The following is a 15,787-nucleotide window of genomic DNA, read 5'->3' as shown; positions in this document are numbered from 1 at the left end:
TGTGTGCTCGGTAATCGCAAAGCTTGCCCTCAGCCTAGCATGCCTTGCAAGGGTAAAGGAGGGGAGGGAGAAGAACCGCGTACGCCACCTGGACGGTGTTGGACGTTGTGGGGTATAAAGGAGACAGATAAATATATAGCTGGTGGAGAACAAAAACAGGTGGATTTGGAACGCAGCAATACTGTATCTAGGCTTGGGCAGGGCAGAACGTAGATCAGTGCCACACCTGGAATTCTGTGCACAGGTATGCAACAACAACAGCAAGAATACTTATTGCAAAGTATTGGAAGACACAAGATTTACCCACCCTGGAAGAATGGCAGATGAAGCTGATGGACTACATGGAATTGGCAGAAATGACTGGCAGAATCCGAGACCAGGGAGAAGAGTCGGTGAAAGAAGACTGGAAGAAATTTAAAGACTATTTACAGAAACATTGTAAAATTAATGAATGTTAGAAGGATGTTGGATAGAAACTAAGCGGTCTCCAGCTGTAATGCTTTAAGAGATATGAAAAAAAAAAAAGGTTTCACAAATGGGTAAAAGTTTAATGGTAAGGATTTGCTGAACTAACAAATCGAACTGGAATACAAAGAAGGGAGGTGTGAGGAGGTCCGAGGAAATAAGTGTATGGAAGTTATGTTATTGAAAATTAATGTGTGTTTTTAACTGTTTTTTATTTTGTATGTTTATTTTTCCTTTTTCTTGTTATATCTTAAAAATGTTCAATAAACATCTTTTTTTTTAAAAAAAGGAATTCTGTGCACAGGTTCTTCTTATATTCTTAGCCCACATCCCCAGCCAGTTGGCCGTCTCTCCCGCCCTCTCTCTGCCTAGCAGACAGAGTAGTTGCATGGGTAAAAGGGGGCAAGAGGCAGCCATGGCATGAGCGCTTGCCCCCGGGTTCCCTGGAGGCGCAGAAGCTGGAAATGCGATCGATAATCACAACAGGCTTATTTATAGAGCCCCGGTGGCACACAAAGGGGGAACCATCTGGGCTCTCCTGTCTTTCCGCGGCGCTCCGATTCCTCTCCCAGAGGCATCTAATTTTGGTTCCCGGCAAGAGAGACGGGAGCCAAGGAAAGCAGGGGGAGCCGTGGTGCCTGCCAACGGTTACCAAGGCAGCTGACGACCCCCGGCGGACTGATCTTGCCAGCGCCTTCTCAGGACCGGCTGTTGCAGGAATCGAGGGGCAGAGAGTGCAAATGGAGATGGGGAGGTGGCCCTAATAATAATAATAATAATAATAATAATAATAATAATAATAATATTTATACCCAGCCCTCCCCAGCCAAGGCCGGGCTCAGGGCAGATAACACCAGGTATAAAAACAATTGACTAAAAAAACAAGATACTACATTAAAATGCAGCCTCATTTCAGTAGAAACTCAAATCAAAAACTTTTGGGGGGATGAAAACGTCAAATCTTCACCAAGGCCAACTATCCAGACTGGTCCTACGTGGTCCAGAAACAAGCCAGGGAAGTCCCCAAATAGGAGTTCCATCACAGAAGGAGAAAGGAAAAAGGAAAGAGGGAATCAAGTTGATTCCAAGCCAAAGGCCAGGCGGAACAACTCTGTCTTACAGGCCCTGCGGAAAGAAATCAGATCCCACAGGGTCTTGGTCTCATGAGACAGAGCGTTCCACCAGGCCGGGGCCAGTGTTGAAAAGGCCCTGGGCTCTGGTTGAGGCAAACTGACTTCCTTAGGGCCCGGGACCTCTAAAAGGTAAAGGGACCCCTGACCATTAGGTCCAGTCGTGGCCGATCCTTGGGTTGCGGCGCTCTTCTTGCTTTATTGGCCGAGGGAGCCGGCATCCAGCTTCCGGGTCATGTGGCCAGCATGACTAAGCCGCTTCTGGCGAACCAGAGCAGCGCACGGAAACGCCGTTCATCTTCCCGCCAGAGTGGTACCTATTTATCTACTTGCACTTTGAGGTGCTTTCGAACTGCTAGGTTGGCAGGAGTAGGGACCGAGCAACGGGAGCTCACCCCGCCGCAGGGATTCGAATCGCCGACCTTCTGATCGGCAAGTCCTAGGCTAGTGGTTTAACCCACAGCGCCACCCGCGTCCCTAGGGTATTGCTATTTATGGACCTTAAGGTCCTCTGCAGGGCATACTGGGAGAGGCGGTCCCGTAGGTACGAGGGTCCTAGGCTGTGAAGAGGGGTTTCTTGCCTCCTCCCCATGAAGCCGGTACTTCAGTGAAGAAGCTCAGTTATTTTTCTGTTCCTTTTGGCTTACATGTATTTATTAATAAGAAAACAAGGCATGTAAGAACATAAGACGAACCCGGCTGGATCCGGCCAATGGGAGCCCATCGAGTCCAGCATCCTGTTATCACAGTGGCCAACCAAATATCTGTGGGAAAACCAACAAGAAGGACCCAGCCGCAAGTGTGTTTCTCCTCTGTGGTGGTTTCCAACGACTGCTATTCAGAAACCTTGCAGCCTGCAGCTGTGGCGGCAGGACAGAGCCCTCCCGGCTAGCAGCCCTCGTCCAGGCGCTTTTGTACATGTTAACTGGCCGGAGAAGAGCATTGCAAAATTCAGAGGAGGGCAAATTTAGAAGGATGGCTGTTTTTCAGGTTGCAAGCTGTTTTGGGAAGTGTGGATTGGGAAGATTCCCCATTAAGCAAGCCAAACCCCTTCCCTTCTTCGGGGCGGGGTGTGTGTCAGTTTGCATTTCTTGGTTCAGAAAGTACTGCTCTGATGTGTAGAGATCTTTCCTATTCTAATTAATTCAAGATTTCCTATTCTAATTTCCTATTCTAATTTTTCCTATTCTAATTAATTCTCAAAGCTTCTCTGGGTGAAAGAAGCAAGCAGAAGGTTCATGATGTTTGGGTTATTCCTTCAGAGAGTACAGCTGGCATAAACTGGTTCTGTTATCTCTTCTGACGAGGTCATACTGGCTATAATAGTAAGGCCAGAAGGAGCCTGGCTTTCACGCTTATCTATCTCTCTCTCTTTCTGGTGTGGTGTTCTGTACATAGTACAGTGGTGCCTCGCAAGACGAAAAGACTCCGTTCTGTGATTCTCTTCGTCTAGCGGTTTTTTCATCTTGCGAAGCAAGCCCATTGATGGATTAGCGGATTAGCGCTATTAGCTCTATTAGCGGCTTTTAGCGGCTTATCTGCTGATCGGATCAGTTGATGAGCGGCTTAGTGGCTTAGAAAAAAGGGGGGGAGGGAAAAAACCAGCAGGAACTCACAAGACATTGTCGTCTTGCGAAGCAAGCCCATAGGAGATTCGTTTTGCGAAGCACCTCCAAAACGGAAAACTCTTTCGTCTAGCGAGTTTTCCGTCTTGCGAGGCATTCGTCTTGCGGGGCACCACTGTAGTAAGGCCAGAAGGATATCTCTCTCTCTCTCTCTCTCTCTCTCTCTCTCTCTCTCTCGGTGTTCTGTACATAATATGATTAGTGTTAAGGTTTAGACTTATTATAAGTTATTGTAAGTTTAATTTAAGTCTGCTGCAGCTGGATTTCTTACGGACAGGGCCAATCCTGAACGTGTTGGATTTGTGACCATTATGCTCATTTGCCTTCAGTAGCAGTAAAACTCTGCTGGATCAAATATTCATTGCCTCTGGTCTATTTTGGGGAAACCTTACAACTTGTTTAAGTTTTTACTCTGTTAATTATACTGTGATGGCCTGGGACTGGGGCTCGGACTCGGAACCGGAGGAGTCTCAGTCCGCACCAGATCCTTTGCCTCGGGCATCATCTGAACCAAGTCTGGGGCCTGATCCTGAAGAGTCCCAGTCTGCACAGGTTCCCCTGCAACAAGCACCAGCTGGGCTGAGTCAGGGGCCTGAGCTTGCCCTGGCTCCAGATGCTGGGATGACCTCGTTGCCTCCAGCTGGGCCATCACTTACAGCTGCTCCACTACCAGTTGGGTCAGGAGAGGCTGAGGCGGCCCCTGGGTCTAGTAACCCACCGACGTCTCCTGAGCTGCAGAGACTGAGGTCTGAGAGAAGGAGAGACCTGAGTCCTTGCAGGAGGAGTGCTTGCCTTCGGGCAAAACAGGGAGGTGAGTCGCCGGGGGATCAGGACCGGCCGCTACCCCGTCAGAGATAAAAGGTTGTCAGACCCCACCCCAGGTTGCGGAAGCAACATTGCTGTATGCTAGATCCTGCCTGAGATCCTGTACCTGTCCTTGCCTGGTTTCCTGCCTCGTGTTCTGCCTTGACCCTGTTGGACTGACTCCTAGCAGGACCTTTGGATTCTGGACAGGTTCTGAGGCATCTGATGAAGACCTGCATTTTTAAAATGAGCTTAAAAAATATATTTGTAAATGTTTTGTATCTCTCATGCCAGGCAGAAACCATACTCTGGCAGCTGTTTATCTTCCTAAACAGGGCCCCTCTGATTTGTATTAGCATTAGTAGGAGACAAGTGCCTCAGGGTTGTAAAAGGAAATTACAGGCTAGGAGCAAAAGGTCACACTGACCATACAAATTACAGAATACAATCAAGCTGCAAAAACACAATTAAGAGTTGCTAAATAGTAAGAATTATTGTGCTTCCCATTAAAACTTGAGCCACATTTTCATAAGGTTAAAAGGGCAAATAGAAACAGCAGCTGGACTAGGGAAAGAGGCTGCTCTCTGAAGCTGCTTTGAAGCTTCAGAGAACTTAGTAAAAGCTAAGTTCTCTAAGTTCTCTAAGTTCCTTTTCTTCTAAAAATCTATATATGTTATGTATGAAATATATTGGCTTAAATGTAATTATGCAAAGGATTTAGAAAGTAAGAAATGTTAGATTCTTATTTCATAGATGGTATGTGAGAAGGTGAACCCAAGATCTCTGACCTCTGTTTAAGACAGGATGAGCATCTGTTTTAGCCATCTGTTTTGCAGTGAATAGGGCAGCAGGGGCCAAAGGTTATCTGGTAATTAAGGTGCCTGGTCGAGGCAAATGTAAGATATATGGCTACTTGTTTGCCATTTATAGATAGAAGGAAATATAGCTCTTTGTCTCCCATAAAAGGTAATAGGAAATGGGTGTATCTTTTATGATTGGTTCTAGCAAACAGCCAATAGGAATTTCAACCAGGCTGATTTGACAGAGGCAGCCAAAGGAGGAGCAAGGGTGCTGGGCTGAGGGAATATAAGTGCTGGCCATCAGGGCTGGAAGGGCAGAGCTTTGGTAACCATATACCACGGTGTCTCTCATTTATTTGTTTGACAAATAAATTATTATTTTAATTTCTCTATTGCTGCGTTGAATATTTCATTCCAGCTAAGCGTTAACCACAAGCAAGGTGCTACAGTTCTGGACCGCGTTTCACGGGTTACCCCATGCCCAGCACATATACATTGGAATCTGGTCTGGATCAATACTGAGTATAATTTCAATTACAGAGTGTGTGTTGCGCAGGGGTGTGTGTGTGTGTGTGTTATCTGAAGTTACCTTCGACGCCAGGTTCTCCACCAGCGCCACGATGGAGTTTTTGAAGAGGGTGGCAGCCGTCAGAGGCCTCTTGGTGACCTCGGTGATGCTCTGCTGGCCCTCTGGCCACATGTCCTGGAGGACGGGGTCTGCGCTGGGGAAAGAGCACAGAGCGGGAGTGAGGGGGTGCAGGCCGCTCCCAGCGCCAACCGTTCCTTAACCCTCACCCTCTCTGGGCATGGCCCACTGGTGGCCATGTGTGGGTGAACATCACAAATAGCAGAGGAGCCAAGAATGTGCAGGGCGCAACTCATCCACCCTAGGGGCTTAAGGGTAACGTGGTCACAGGTTCAACACCCAACATTTCCAGTTAAACGCTATTTTCCAGTTAAACGCTATTTTTCCCAGAAAACACAGCCAGCTCCAGCTCCCATCAGCCTGTCCTGGATGTGTCCGTTTGCATAATTTCTTAGTGCAGAAAGCATTGATCTGATGTGCAGAGATCTCTCCTATTCTAAGTAATTCAAGTGGGTCCTGGAAGCCACCCCGGAAATGATCTCTTTCAGCTTCTGCCTTCTAGAAGAAGGTATAGGGTTATAAAGACTAGGACTAGCCGCCTGAGAAACAGTTTTTATCCAAATGCGATTTTGGTTTTAAACATAGTGTAAGGTAGTCTGCCAGCTCCACCTGGTACACAGGATGAGACCCTACCTGCCTGCAGACTGTCTCGCCAGAGTGGTGCATGCTCTGATTATCTCCCACTTGGACTACTGCAATGCGCTCTACGTGGGGCTACCTTTGAAGGTGACCCGGAAACTACAACTAAACCAGAATGCGGCAACCAGACTGGTGACTGGGAATGGCTGCTGAGACCACATAACACCGGTCTTGAAAGACCTACATTGGCTCCCAGTACGTTTCCGATCACAATTCAAAGTGCTCGTGCTGACCTTTAAAGCCCTAAACGGCCTCGGCCCAGTAGACCTGAAGGAGCATCTCCACCCCCATCGTTCAGCCCGGACACTGAGGTCCAGCACCGAAGGCCTTCTGGCGGTTCCCTCATTGCGAGAAGCGAAGCTACAGGGAACGAGGCATAGGGCCTTCTCGGTGGTGGCACCTGCCCTGTGCAACACCCTCCCAGCAGATGTCAAAGAGATAAACAACTACCTGACATTCAGACGATATCTGAAGGCAGCCCTGTTCAGGGAAGTTTTTAATGTGTGACATCTTAGTGTATTTTTAGTCTTTGTTGGAAGCTGTCCAGAGTGGCTGGGGAAACCCAGCCAGATGGGCGGGGTACAAATTATTATTATTATTATTATTATTATTATTATTATTATTATCTCCTCTGTGGGAGTATATTGTATTTAATTAGGGGGTATCAGATTTTTTTGGTGTTTAACCAAGCTGGGATAGCTGGGATAGCAGGCTTGTTGGTTTTTGAATGTCTGATGTAGATTTTTTCAATTTCGTTGTTCTGTATGGGACAATGACAATAAAGATTATTGTATCGTATTAAGCTTCTCTGTGTGAAAGAAGCAAACAGAAGGTTCCTGATGTTTGGGTTATTCCTTCAGAGAAGTTGGGTACAGCTGGCGTAAACTGGTTCTGTTATCTCTTTCTGTCCAGGTCATGCTGACTATAATAATAAGGCCAGAAGGAGCATGGGTTTCACTCTTTCCCTTCTGGTGTGGTGTTCTGTATGTAGTGTTAAGGTTTAGATTTATTGTAAGTTTAACTTAAGTCTGCTGCAACTGGATTTCTTATGGACCAGTGCCAATCCTGAATGTATTGGATTTGTGAACATTATGTCTCTCCCTTTGGTCGGGGAAGGCACAGCAGACAAATGTTCTGACCTGATAGATATTGCCATTTGATCAAGGTCATCCTGGAAGCTCTGCCTGGCTCAGGCCTACATACCTGTTGTACATCAGCCGCTTGAAGTCCTGGAAAAGCGTGTCCTTGTTCTTGTCCAGAAATCCCTCCACGGAGTACCTGAAACACAGATCCAAAGAGGCTTGGAAAAACCCTGCCGGTTTGCTTGCTGTGTAGCTTCCCATGCTTGTGACGCCTCCTCCTTCCAGTCTTCCCCCTTTTCTCCCTCTGACCACTCATGACTGTCCCACCACCGCTCCCCGGGATTTGAACCCTATTCCCTTGGCGGTTCCCCGGCTGGTTCCTCGCACTACTCCTCCATGTCTAACCAGTCCCTGACCTGACACTGAGTGGGGATTCGAACCCTGGTCTCTCCCAGGCACTAGTTTGACATTCTAACCAATACACGGGCTTACCCTACCCTACCCTACGGCAGGTATACAGCCTCAGTCCAGGATACCTGAAGGAGCGTCTCCACCCCCATCGTTCTGCCTGGACACTGAGGTCCAGCGCCGAGGGCCTTCTGGCGGTTCCCTCACTGCGAGAAGTGAGGTTACAGGGAAGCAAGCAGAGGGCCTTCTCAGTGGTGGCACCCGCCCTGTGGAACGCCCTCCCAGCAGATGTCCAAGAGAAGAAGAACTACAGTGGTATCTCTGGATGCAAACGGGATCCGTTCCGGAGCCCTGTTTGCATCCTGAAGCGAACGCAACCCGCATCTGCGCATTGGCGGGTCGCGATTCACCACTTCTATGCATGCTCATGATGTCATTTTGAGTGCGCATGCGCGAGCGACAAAACCCGGAAGTAACGCGTTCCGTTGCTTCTGGGTTGCCGTGGAGCGCAACCCGAAAACCCTCAACCTGAAGCAACTTCAACCTGAGGTATGACTGTACTATACTTTTAGAAGACATCTGAAGGCAGCCCTGTTTAGGGAAGCTTTTAATGTTTAACAGACCACTGTATTTTAATACTTTGTTGGAAGCCACCCAGGGTGGCTGGAGAGACCCAGCCAGATGGGTGGGGTATAAATAAATTATTATTATTATTTCTATTTCTTTTTCTAGTTTTATTACAAACCCCATGCCCCCTTCCACAAATAATGGAGTATAACCTTCCACCCAGAGCAAAACTCACGTGACATCTCCTGCGTAGTGCTTAATGCGGAAATCGCGTCCGAAATCCATGGACTTGTCAGCAGGATTAAGCTGCAGGCAAGAGGAAGGAAGCACAGGACACAGTGATGGCCACCAACTTTAAAATGGCTTTAAAAGACAATTGGACAAATTCATGGATGAGATCAGGCTGTCGTTTCACAATGGAACTCATGGCCATGCAGTGAAGCTGAATGTGGGGAGAATCAGGGCAGGCAGAAAAAGGAAGGACTTCTCCGCAGAGAGCACGGTTCATCTACGGAACTCCCTGCCACAGGACACAGTGATGGCCACCAACTTTAAAATGGCTTGAATAGCAATTGGACAAATTCGTGGATGAGATCAGGCTGTCTATGGCTCCTAGCACGGGTGTCTCTGCTTTGTGTCACGGTCCGGTTCATGGGAGATCAAAGTCCCGGGAGGGGATGTCGGGACTGGGGGCAAGATGGCGGGGTGGGAGCAGGAACGGGGGTCCAGAAGCCAGGAGTCAGGAAGCCAAGAGTCCGAGGGTCAGAGAGCCAGGAGTCAAGAAGCCAAGGGTCCGAGAATCAAGAAGCAAGGAGTCAAGAAGCCAAGGGTCCGAGGATCAAGAAGCAAGGAGTCAAGAAGTCAGGGGTCCGAGAATCAAGAAGCAAGGAGTCAAGAAGTCAGGGGTCCGAGGATCAAGAAGCCAAAGGCAGGAAGCTGTTATGTACTGTGTTGAATAGGATCCAAATTGCAGCAGTCTGATTGGTCCTAGAACAATAGGATCCAAATTGCAGCAGTCTGATTGGTCCTAGAACAATAGGATTCAGAATGCAGCAGTCTGATTGGTCCAAGAACAATGCAGCAGTATGATTGGTTGGCAGGAACCACCCAATCATGCTCCAGATATAAGTGAATCCACAACCTGATTGGCTTACAGTAAAATTCCAGAATTAACCAATCATGTGCAGCCCATTGTGTAAATAATGTATATAACGCAGATACTTTGAGGGGACATTCATTCATTTCTCCTCACCACTATGAGCTGAATAAAGAGCATGAAATCACTTTGCGGCTCTGAGTATATTTCAGAAGCGTATTGCTGTGGCAAAGAGCCGAAGGCAAAATGCTGACCTTATATCCCTTCCCAGCTCTTGCCACCAGGTGCTGTGAGTTACCAAGTGGCCTCACCTGTGCGGCCGCGCCTTGCTTCTCCAGAACAAACTTAGGAAGACCCCAGTCCTGCAGAGTCCTATTGGTCACAGGGCCTGGCTCCTGCATGCACACCTGACACATAGCTGTCAACTTTCCCCTTTTCGTGCGAGGAATCCTATTCAGAATAAGGGAATTTCCCTTAAAAAAGGGGAAAAGTTGACAGCTATGACCTGACACTCTGCCTCCACAGTCAGAGGCAGCTGCGATGCTTCTAAACGCCAGTTGCTGGAAACAACAGGAGGGGGAGAGTTGCTCTTGGGTTCGAATCCTGACTGCGGGTTTCCCAAAAGAGGCACCTGGTCGGCCACTGTAAGAACAGAATGATCCAGCAGGGCTCTTATTAGTTTCTTATACAGTGGTGCCTCGCAAGACGAAATTAATCTATTCCGCGAGTATCTTCGTCTAGCGGTTTTTTCGTCTTGCGAAGCAACCCTATTAGCGGATTAGCGCTATTAGCGGTTTAGCGGCTATTAAAGGCTTAGCAGCTTAGCTGCTAAAAGGCTATTAAAGGCTTAGCGGCTTAGAAAAAGGGGGGGGAAGCGGAAAAAAAATCTCAAGACTCGCAAGACATTTTCGTCTTGCAAAGCAAGCCCATAGGGAAATTCGTCCTGCGAAGCGCATTGAAAAATGGAAAACCCTTTCGTCTAGCGGGTTTTCCGTCTTGCGAGGCATTCGTCTTGCGGGGCACCACTGTATACAAAGAGACTCACATAAGGCAAGAGCGAAGGGGTGGGTGGAGGCATTTGTGATTCTTATTAATTCTGGGGTTTTTTCTACAGCGGTGCTGGGCAAAGGTTGATTAGCTTGATCAGCTTGATCAAAGGTTGATCTACTAGATCACCGGTTAATTTGAAAAGCACCAGCAAGAATTTATGACTCCTCCTTGTTTTAACTATGGAAACAGCCGAATAAACTCTTTCTCCCTATGTTATATATAGACAGAGAGAATAAGGAATGGAATTGTTGTTGGTTTTCTGCTGAAGGGCTTTGAGCCTCACAATAATAATGGTCCCAAGTCACAAGGTGGTTAGACTGGTCTCAACTAGGGACAGGGCCTTTTCAGTACTGGCCCCGACTTGGTGAAACGCTCTGTCACAAGAGACCAGGGCCCTGCGGGACTTGACATCTTTCCTCAGGGCCTGCAAGACAGAGCTGTTCTGCCTGGCCTTTGGTTTGGACTCAGTCTGACCCTCATGTTTCCCTCCCCTTACGGTCTTGATTTATCGGCTATTTTAAAATGAGGCTGCATTTTAAATTGCATTTTAACCTGTATTTTAAATTGGGGTTTTTTCCCTCTCTCTCTCTTTTCCCCCTATTATGTTTTTACTGCGATTTTATTGGTGTTAGCTGCCCTGAGCCCAGCTCTGGCCGGGGAGGGCGGGATATAAATAAAATTTATTATTATTATTATTATTATTATTATTATTATTATTATTATTAGCAAGGGATGATGTGAGTTGTAGTCTCAAAACATCTGGAGGGCCGAGTTTGGGGGTGCCTGGTTCACAGTGATCTCCTAGACAAATTATAAAAATTTTCCCATTCTTTATTGAAGTTTAGGTCTTCTTGGTTCCTTCCGGAGGAGGTAGCTCTGCTAATATGGGTATAAATGGCTGGGAGGGTGGAAAGTGACGTCTGTATGTGGGAAGCCGCTGAGTTTGTGTTTGGAGAAGTCACTGTTGGGGGGTGTGGAGTGTGGGGGCGCCGCTTGGATCACAGCGATTTTGCTCGGCTGCTAACAATGCTTTCTAACACATGGGTTTTTTTTCCATTTCTGCGTTGGATTGCGACTTCTTTAAGTTGGAGAGCATCTTTATTTTGCTGCCAAGGATGCAGCTTCCAATGTGCGTTTCTTTTTGTTTGATTTTCTTTTGCAATGTTCTATCAATGTTCTAACCGTGTTAAGGTATTGCCGTAAACGACTTTTTTTAAAAAAAAACCCCACATAAACAGCTATAGAAAAGATGGAAATAAATAGACGGAAAGAACTCCTCAACAGTGGAACAGGCTACCTCAGAAAGCTGTAAACTCTGTTCCCCTGGAGATTTCCTTTCTCTCCCTTAACCAGTGCCGGATTTACGTATAAGCTCAACAAGCTATAGCTTAGGACCCCACTCACTTGGGGGCCCCCAAAAAATTTAAAGGGTAAACAAACCTGGATGTACATTTCCAAAATACAGTGGTGCCCCGCAAGACGAACGCCTCGCGAGACGAAAAACTCGCAAGACGAAAGGTTTTTTCGTTTTCGAGTTGCTTCGCAAGACGAATTTCCCCATGAGCTTGCTTTGCAAGACGAAGCTTGCCCCGCAAGCTCCGGGGACAGTGGGAAGTGCAGCGCGCCTTCCCCTCTCTCCCCGGACCCCTTTTGAACCAAGGGGCGGCAACGGGGAGAAGCGATCTTCTCCCCTCCGCCCCTTGCTTCAAAAGAGGGGACAGAGCGGCGCTTCCCCTCTGTCCCCGGACGGTCTCCATAGGAACGCATTGATTGATTTTCAATGCATTCCTATGGGAAACTGTGCTTCGCAAGACGAAAAGCTCGCAAGAAGAAAAAACTTGCGGAACGAATTAATTTCGTCTTGCGAGGCACCACTGTATAAGATAAAAAACAAATAAAATCAAACCTACATACAGCAGCAGCGTTTTGTGTTGTGTAGGCACCTAGTCATGGGCCCCACCTGCTCGCCTACTCCCTAAAATATCACTGGTTTGCTCACAAAGGTCTGTATAGTTCAAGCTATGGTTTTCGCAGTAGTGATGTATGGAAGTGAGAGCTGGACCATAAAGAAGGCTGATCGCCGGAGAATGGATGCTTTTGAATTCTGGTGCTGGAGGAGACTCTTGAGAGTCCCATGGGCTGCAAGAAGATCCAACCTCTCCATTCTGAAGGAAATCAGCCCTGAGTGCTCACTGGAAGGACAGATCCTGAAGCTGAGGCTCCAATACTTTGACCACCTCATGAGAAGAGAAGACTCCCTGGAAAAGATCCTGACGCTGGGAAAGATGGAGGGCGCAAGGAGAAGGGGACAACAGAGGACGAGATGGTGGGACACTATCAACATGAGTTTGACCAAACTGCGGGAGGCAGTGGAAGACAGGAGTGCATGGCATGCTCTAGTCCAGGGGGTCACGAAGAGGCGGACACGACTAAACGACTAAACAACAACAACATATATAGGGTGCCTACATTATGCATGTGCAAATGGCTTGAGATACCTATGTGGTCCATAAATTACCATATAGCATATACGTAACACACAGAAAAACAGCGACAATTTGTTGTTGACAAAGGACAGCTGGACATCTAAAGGGCCCCATTACCTTCAGTAGCTTAGGGCCTCATCAAACCTAAATCCGGCGCTGAACCAGCCATAGAGTCAATGGAGAAAGTTGGAAGAATGGCGCTCTTGTCCACTTTTCCTTCCAGCTCTATGTGCTTTTCAAGGCTCAGATTAATTCTGGAGTGGGGAGCTGCCTCTGTTTTGCTTCGAGATATCCCCTCCTTAGGGATGCGGGTAGCGCTGTGTGTTAAACCACAGAGCCTAGGACTTGCCGATCAGAAGGTCGGCGGTTCCAATCCCCGCGACGGGGTGAGCTCCCGTTGTTCGGTCCCTGCTCCTGCCCACCTAGCAGTTCGAAAGCACGTCAAAGTGCAAGTAGATAAAGAGGTACCACTCTGGCGGGAAGGTAAACGGCGTTTCCTGCGCTGCTCTGGTTCACCACAAGTGGCTTAGTCATGCTGCCCACATGACCCGGAAGCTGTACGCCGGCTCCCTCAGCCAGTAAAGCGAGATGAGCGCCGCAACCCCAGAGTCGGCCGCGACTGGACCTAATGGTCAGGGGTCCCTTTACCTTTGCCTTACCTTCCTGCTGGTATAGTGTGGGTGTTTGCCAAGCCTGGTATTCATGGACTCCAGGAACAGGGTGTCGGTGACTTTCCCCCCAGTCAAGCAGGCCTCATCCAGCACAGCGATGATGCCCTTGTGTGGCTCCTCCACCAGGTCCACAATGATTTGGTTGTTGAAATATTCAATCTGTCAAGGGCGAGGCAGGAAAATGGTGAAAACAAAGTCTCTGGGAGACCTTTCAGAAGGTCTGTGACTCAGGGGTAGTGTGGGGTATAGTATTGCAGCCAAAATAAAATTCCACTTGTTGCTAGATAAGCAAAGGGTTAAGACTCATGCAGTTCCCCTGTGAAATCCCAGAAAGGAGATTCTGTGGTTGTTGTTTTTTATTAAATTGATATACAGTGGTACCTCAGGTTAATAATAATAAATAATAATAATAATAATAATAATAATAATAATAATAATAATAATAATAATAACAACAACAACAACTTTTATTTATACCCCGCCCTCCCCAGCCAAAAACGGGCTCAGGGCAGCTAACACCAGGGATAAAAACAATTGATTAAAATACAACTTAAAAACAAGATTAAAATGCAACATTAAAATGCAGCCTCATTTCAGTAGAAACTCAAATCAAAAACTTTTTGGGGATGAAAACGTCAAATCTTCACCAAGGCCAACTATCCAGACTGGTCCTAGGTGGGCCAGAAAAAAGCCAGGGAAGTCCCCAAATAGGAGTTAATTCGTTCTGGAGGTCTGTTCTTAACCTGAAACTGTTCTTAAACTGAGGTACCACTTTGGCTGATGGGGCCTCCTGCCGCTGCCACGCAATTTCTGTTCTCATCCTGAAGCAAAGTTCTCAACCCGAGGTACTATTTCTGGGTTAGCGGAGTCTGTAACCTGAAGCGTCTGTAACCTGAAGCGTCTGTAACCCGAGGTACCACTGTACCGCCCTTCATCCAAAGATGACAGGGCAGTTCACCACATAAAACCAAAAAACATGCAACCCAAAAACCCCACACCTTCCCCCTCACCGGCCACCGCGACTCACGTGTTGCCACTCGATCCCCTCGCGCTGGTACTCCTCCTGCTCCTGCTGCAAGATCAGCTCGATGAACAGCTGCTGCAGCTTCTCGTTGCAGTAGTTAATGCAGAACTGCTCAAAGCTGAAAGGGAGAGGGAGCAGGCGAGACTCAGGATCCCACAGAGCAAAGGGGATTCTGCAACCCAGGGCAAAACCATAACTCAGTGGCAGAGTCCAGACTTATTCAATTACTATGGAAGGTGAGCCCGTGAGCTTCACGCTGGAGATTTGAACCCGGGTTCACTTTTAATGCCATAATGCCTCTGGATCTAAATAATATTTCTATATAGCTGTCACGACTACAAGTTATTGATCAGACAGCCCACACATTTGCCTAATTTTCTTTTCAAGTCACCTGAGCAAGCGGCTATTGTCACATCTTGTGACAGTGAGTTCCATAAGTTAATGTCGCATTTTTGCAGGGCAGAGTGGGCTTTCTTTTGTTGCCCTGAAATGCCTGTCCATCAATGTCATTTTAGGATCGAGTTACAGATAGGTAGCCGTGTTGGTCTGCCATAGTCAAAATAAAAAAATTCCTTCCAGTAGCACACGAAAGCTCATGCCAAGAACTAACTTAGTTGGTCTTTAAGGTGCTACTGGAAGGAATTTTTTTATTTTGATTTTAGGATCGGGGAACCCAAATTTGAGCAGGCCTAATTCTGGACATCACACTTTCGGAAAGAGCGTAGGCAGATTGGAAGAGGTTCAGAGGCGGGCCAGGAAGACGGTCGGTGGTATGGAAGAGGAGAAAGGCCCCGTTCACATCACACACCCTTGTGCAAATTAATTGAAACAAAGTCAGCATATTCGAAGGTCACAGAGAGAGAAGCTTCGTGATTGCCACATTGATCAGTCTGTCAAGCACCAACAAAAGAAGATGTTTTAGGGATGCTTCAGTTATTATGGTGTTGGAAGCCTGCAGCCAATAGGAGGAATGATGCACTCGCCACAATATATACGATATCTTTATTATCATTGTCCCATACAGAACAATGAAATTGAAAATTTACATAAAACATTCAAAAACCCCTAAAAACTCTGAAACCCCATTTTAAAAGACAATATACTATAGAGACTCCTTATGCTGCGTTTAGAACCAGAATTGCATTTGCATAGAAACTGTTTCTCAGGCGGCTAGTCCTGGCCTTTATAACCCTGTACCTTCTTCCAGAAGGCAGAAGCTGAAAGAGATCATTTCTGGGGTGCGCACTATCCTGCGCTATCTCTGCAGCTTTCTTATGGCACCTGGAAGCATAGA

General features: G+C 47.3%; 1 protein-coding gene across 2 annotated transcripts in view; it reads right to left on the bottom strand.

The window, feature by feature from the left end:
* The window catches only part of MYO1G (myosin IG), a 94,296-nt gene that overhangs the window by 53,433 nt on the left and 25,076 nt on the right, over nt 1–15,787 (bottom strand). For both annotated transcript variants that reach the window (XM_082192208.1, XM_082192209.1), the window contains exons 10-14: nt 14,497–14,611; nt 13,458–13,628; nt 8,402–8,472; nt 7,313–7,387; nt 5,414–5,546 (exon numbers count right to left, since the gene is read on the bottom strand). In XM_082192208.1, the coding sequence (XP_082048334.1) occupies nt 5,414–5,546; nt 7,313–7,387; nt 8,402–8,472; nt 13,458–13,628; nt 14,497–14,611 (565 nt within the window). The remainder of the gene's footprint in view (nt 1–5,413; nt 5,547–7,312; nt 7,388–8,401; nt 8,473–13,457; nt 13,629–14,496; nt 14,612–15,787) is intronic.

This window comes from Podarcis vaucheri (assembly GCF_965113315.1).
Source record: "Podarcis vaucheri genome assembly, chromosome: 12".
In the NCBI taxonomy this organism is placed as follows: Eukaryota; Metazoa; Chordata; class Lepidosauria; order Squamata; family Lacertidae; genus Podarcis; species Podarcis vaucheri.
Note: the sequence above shows the minus strand (reverse complement) of the source record. Positions and strands in the feature narration are given on the sequence as shown.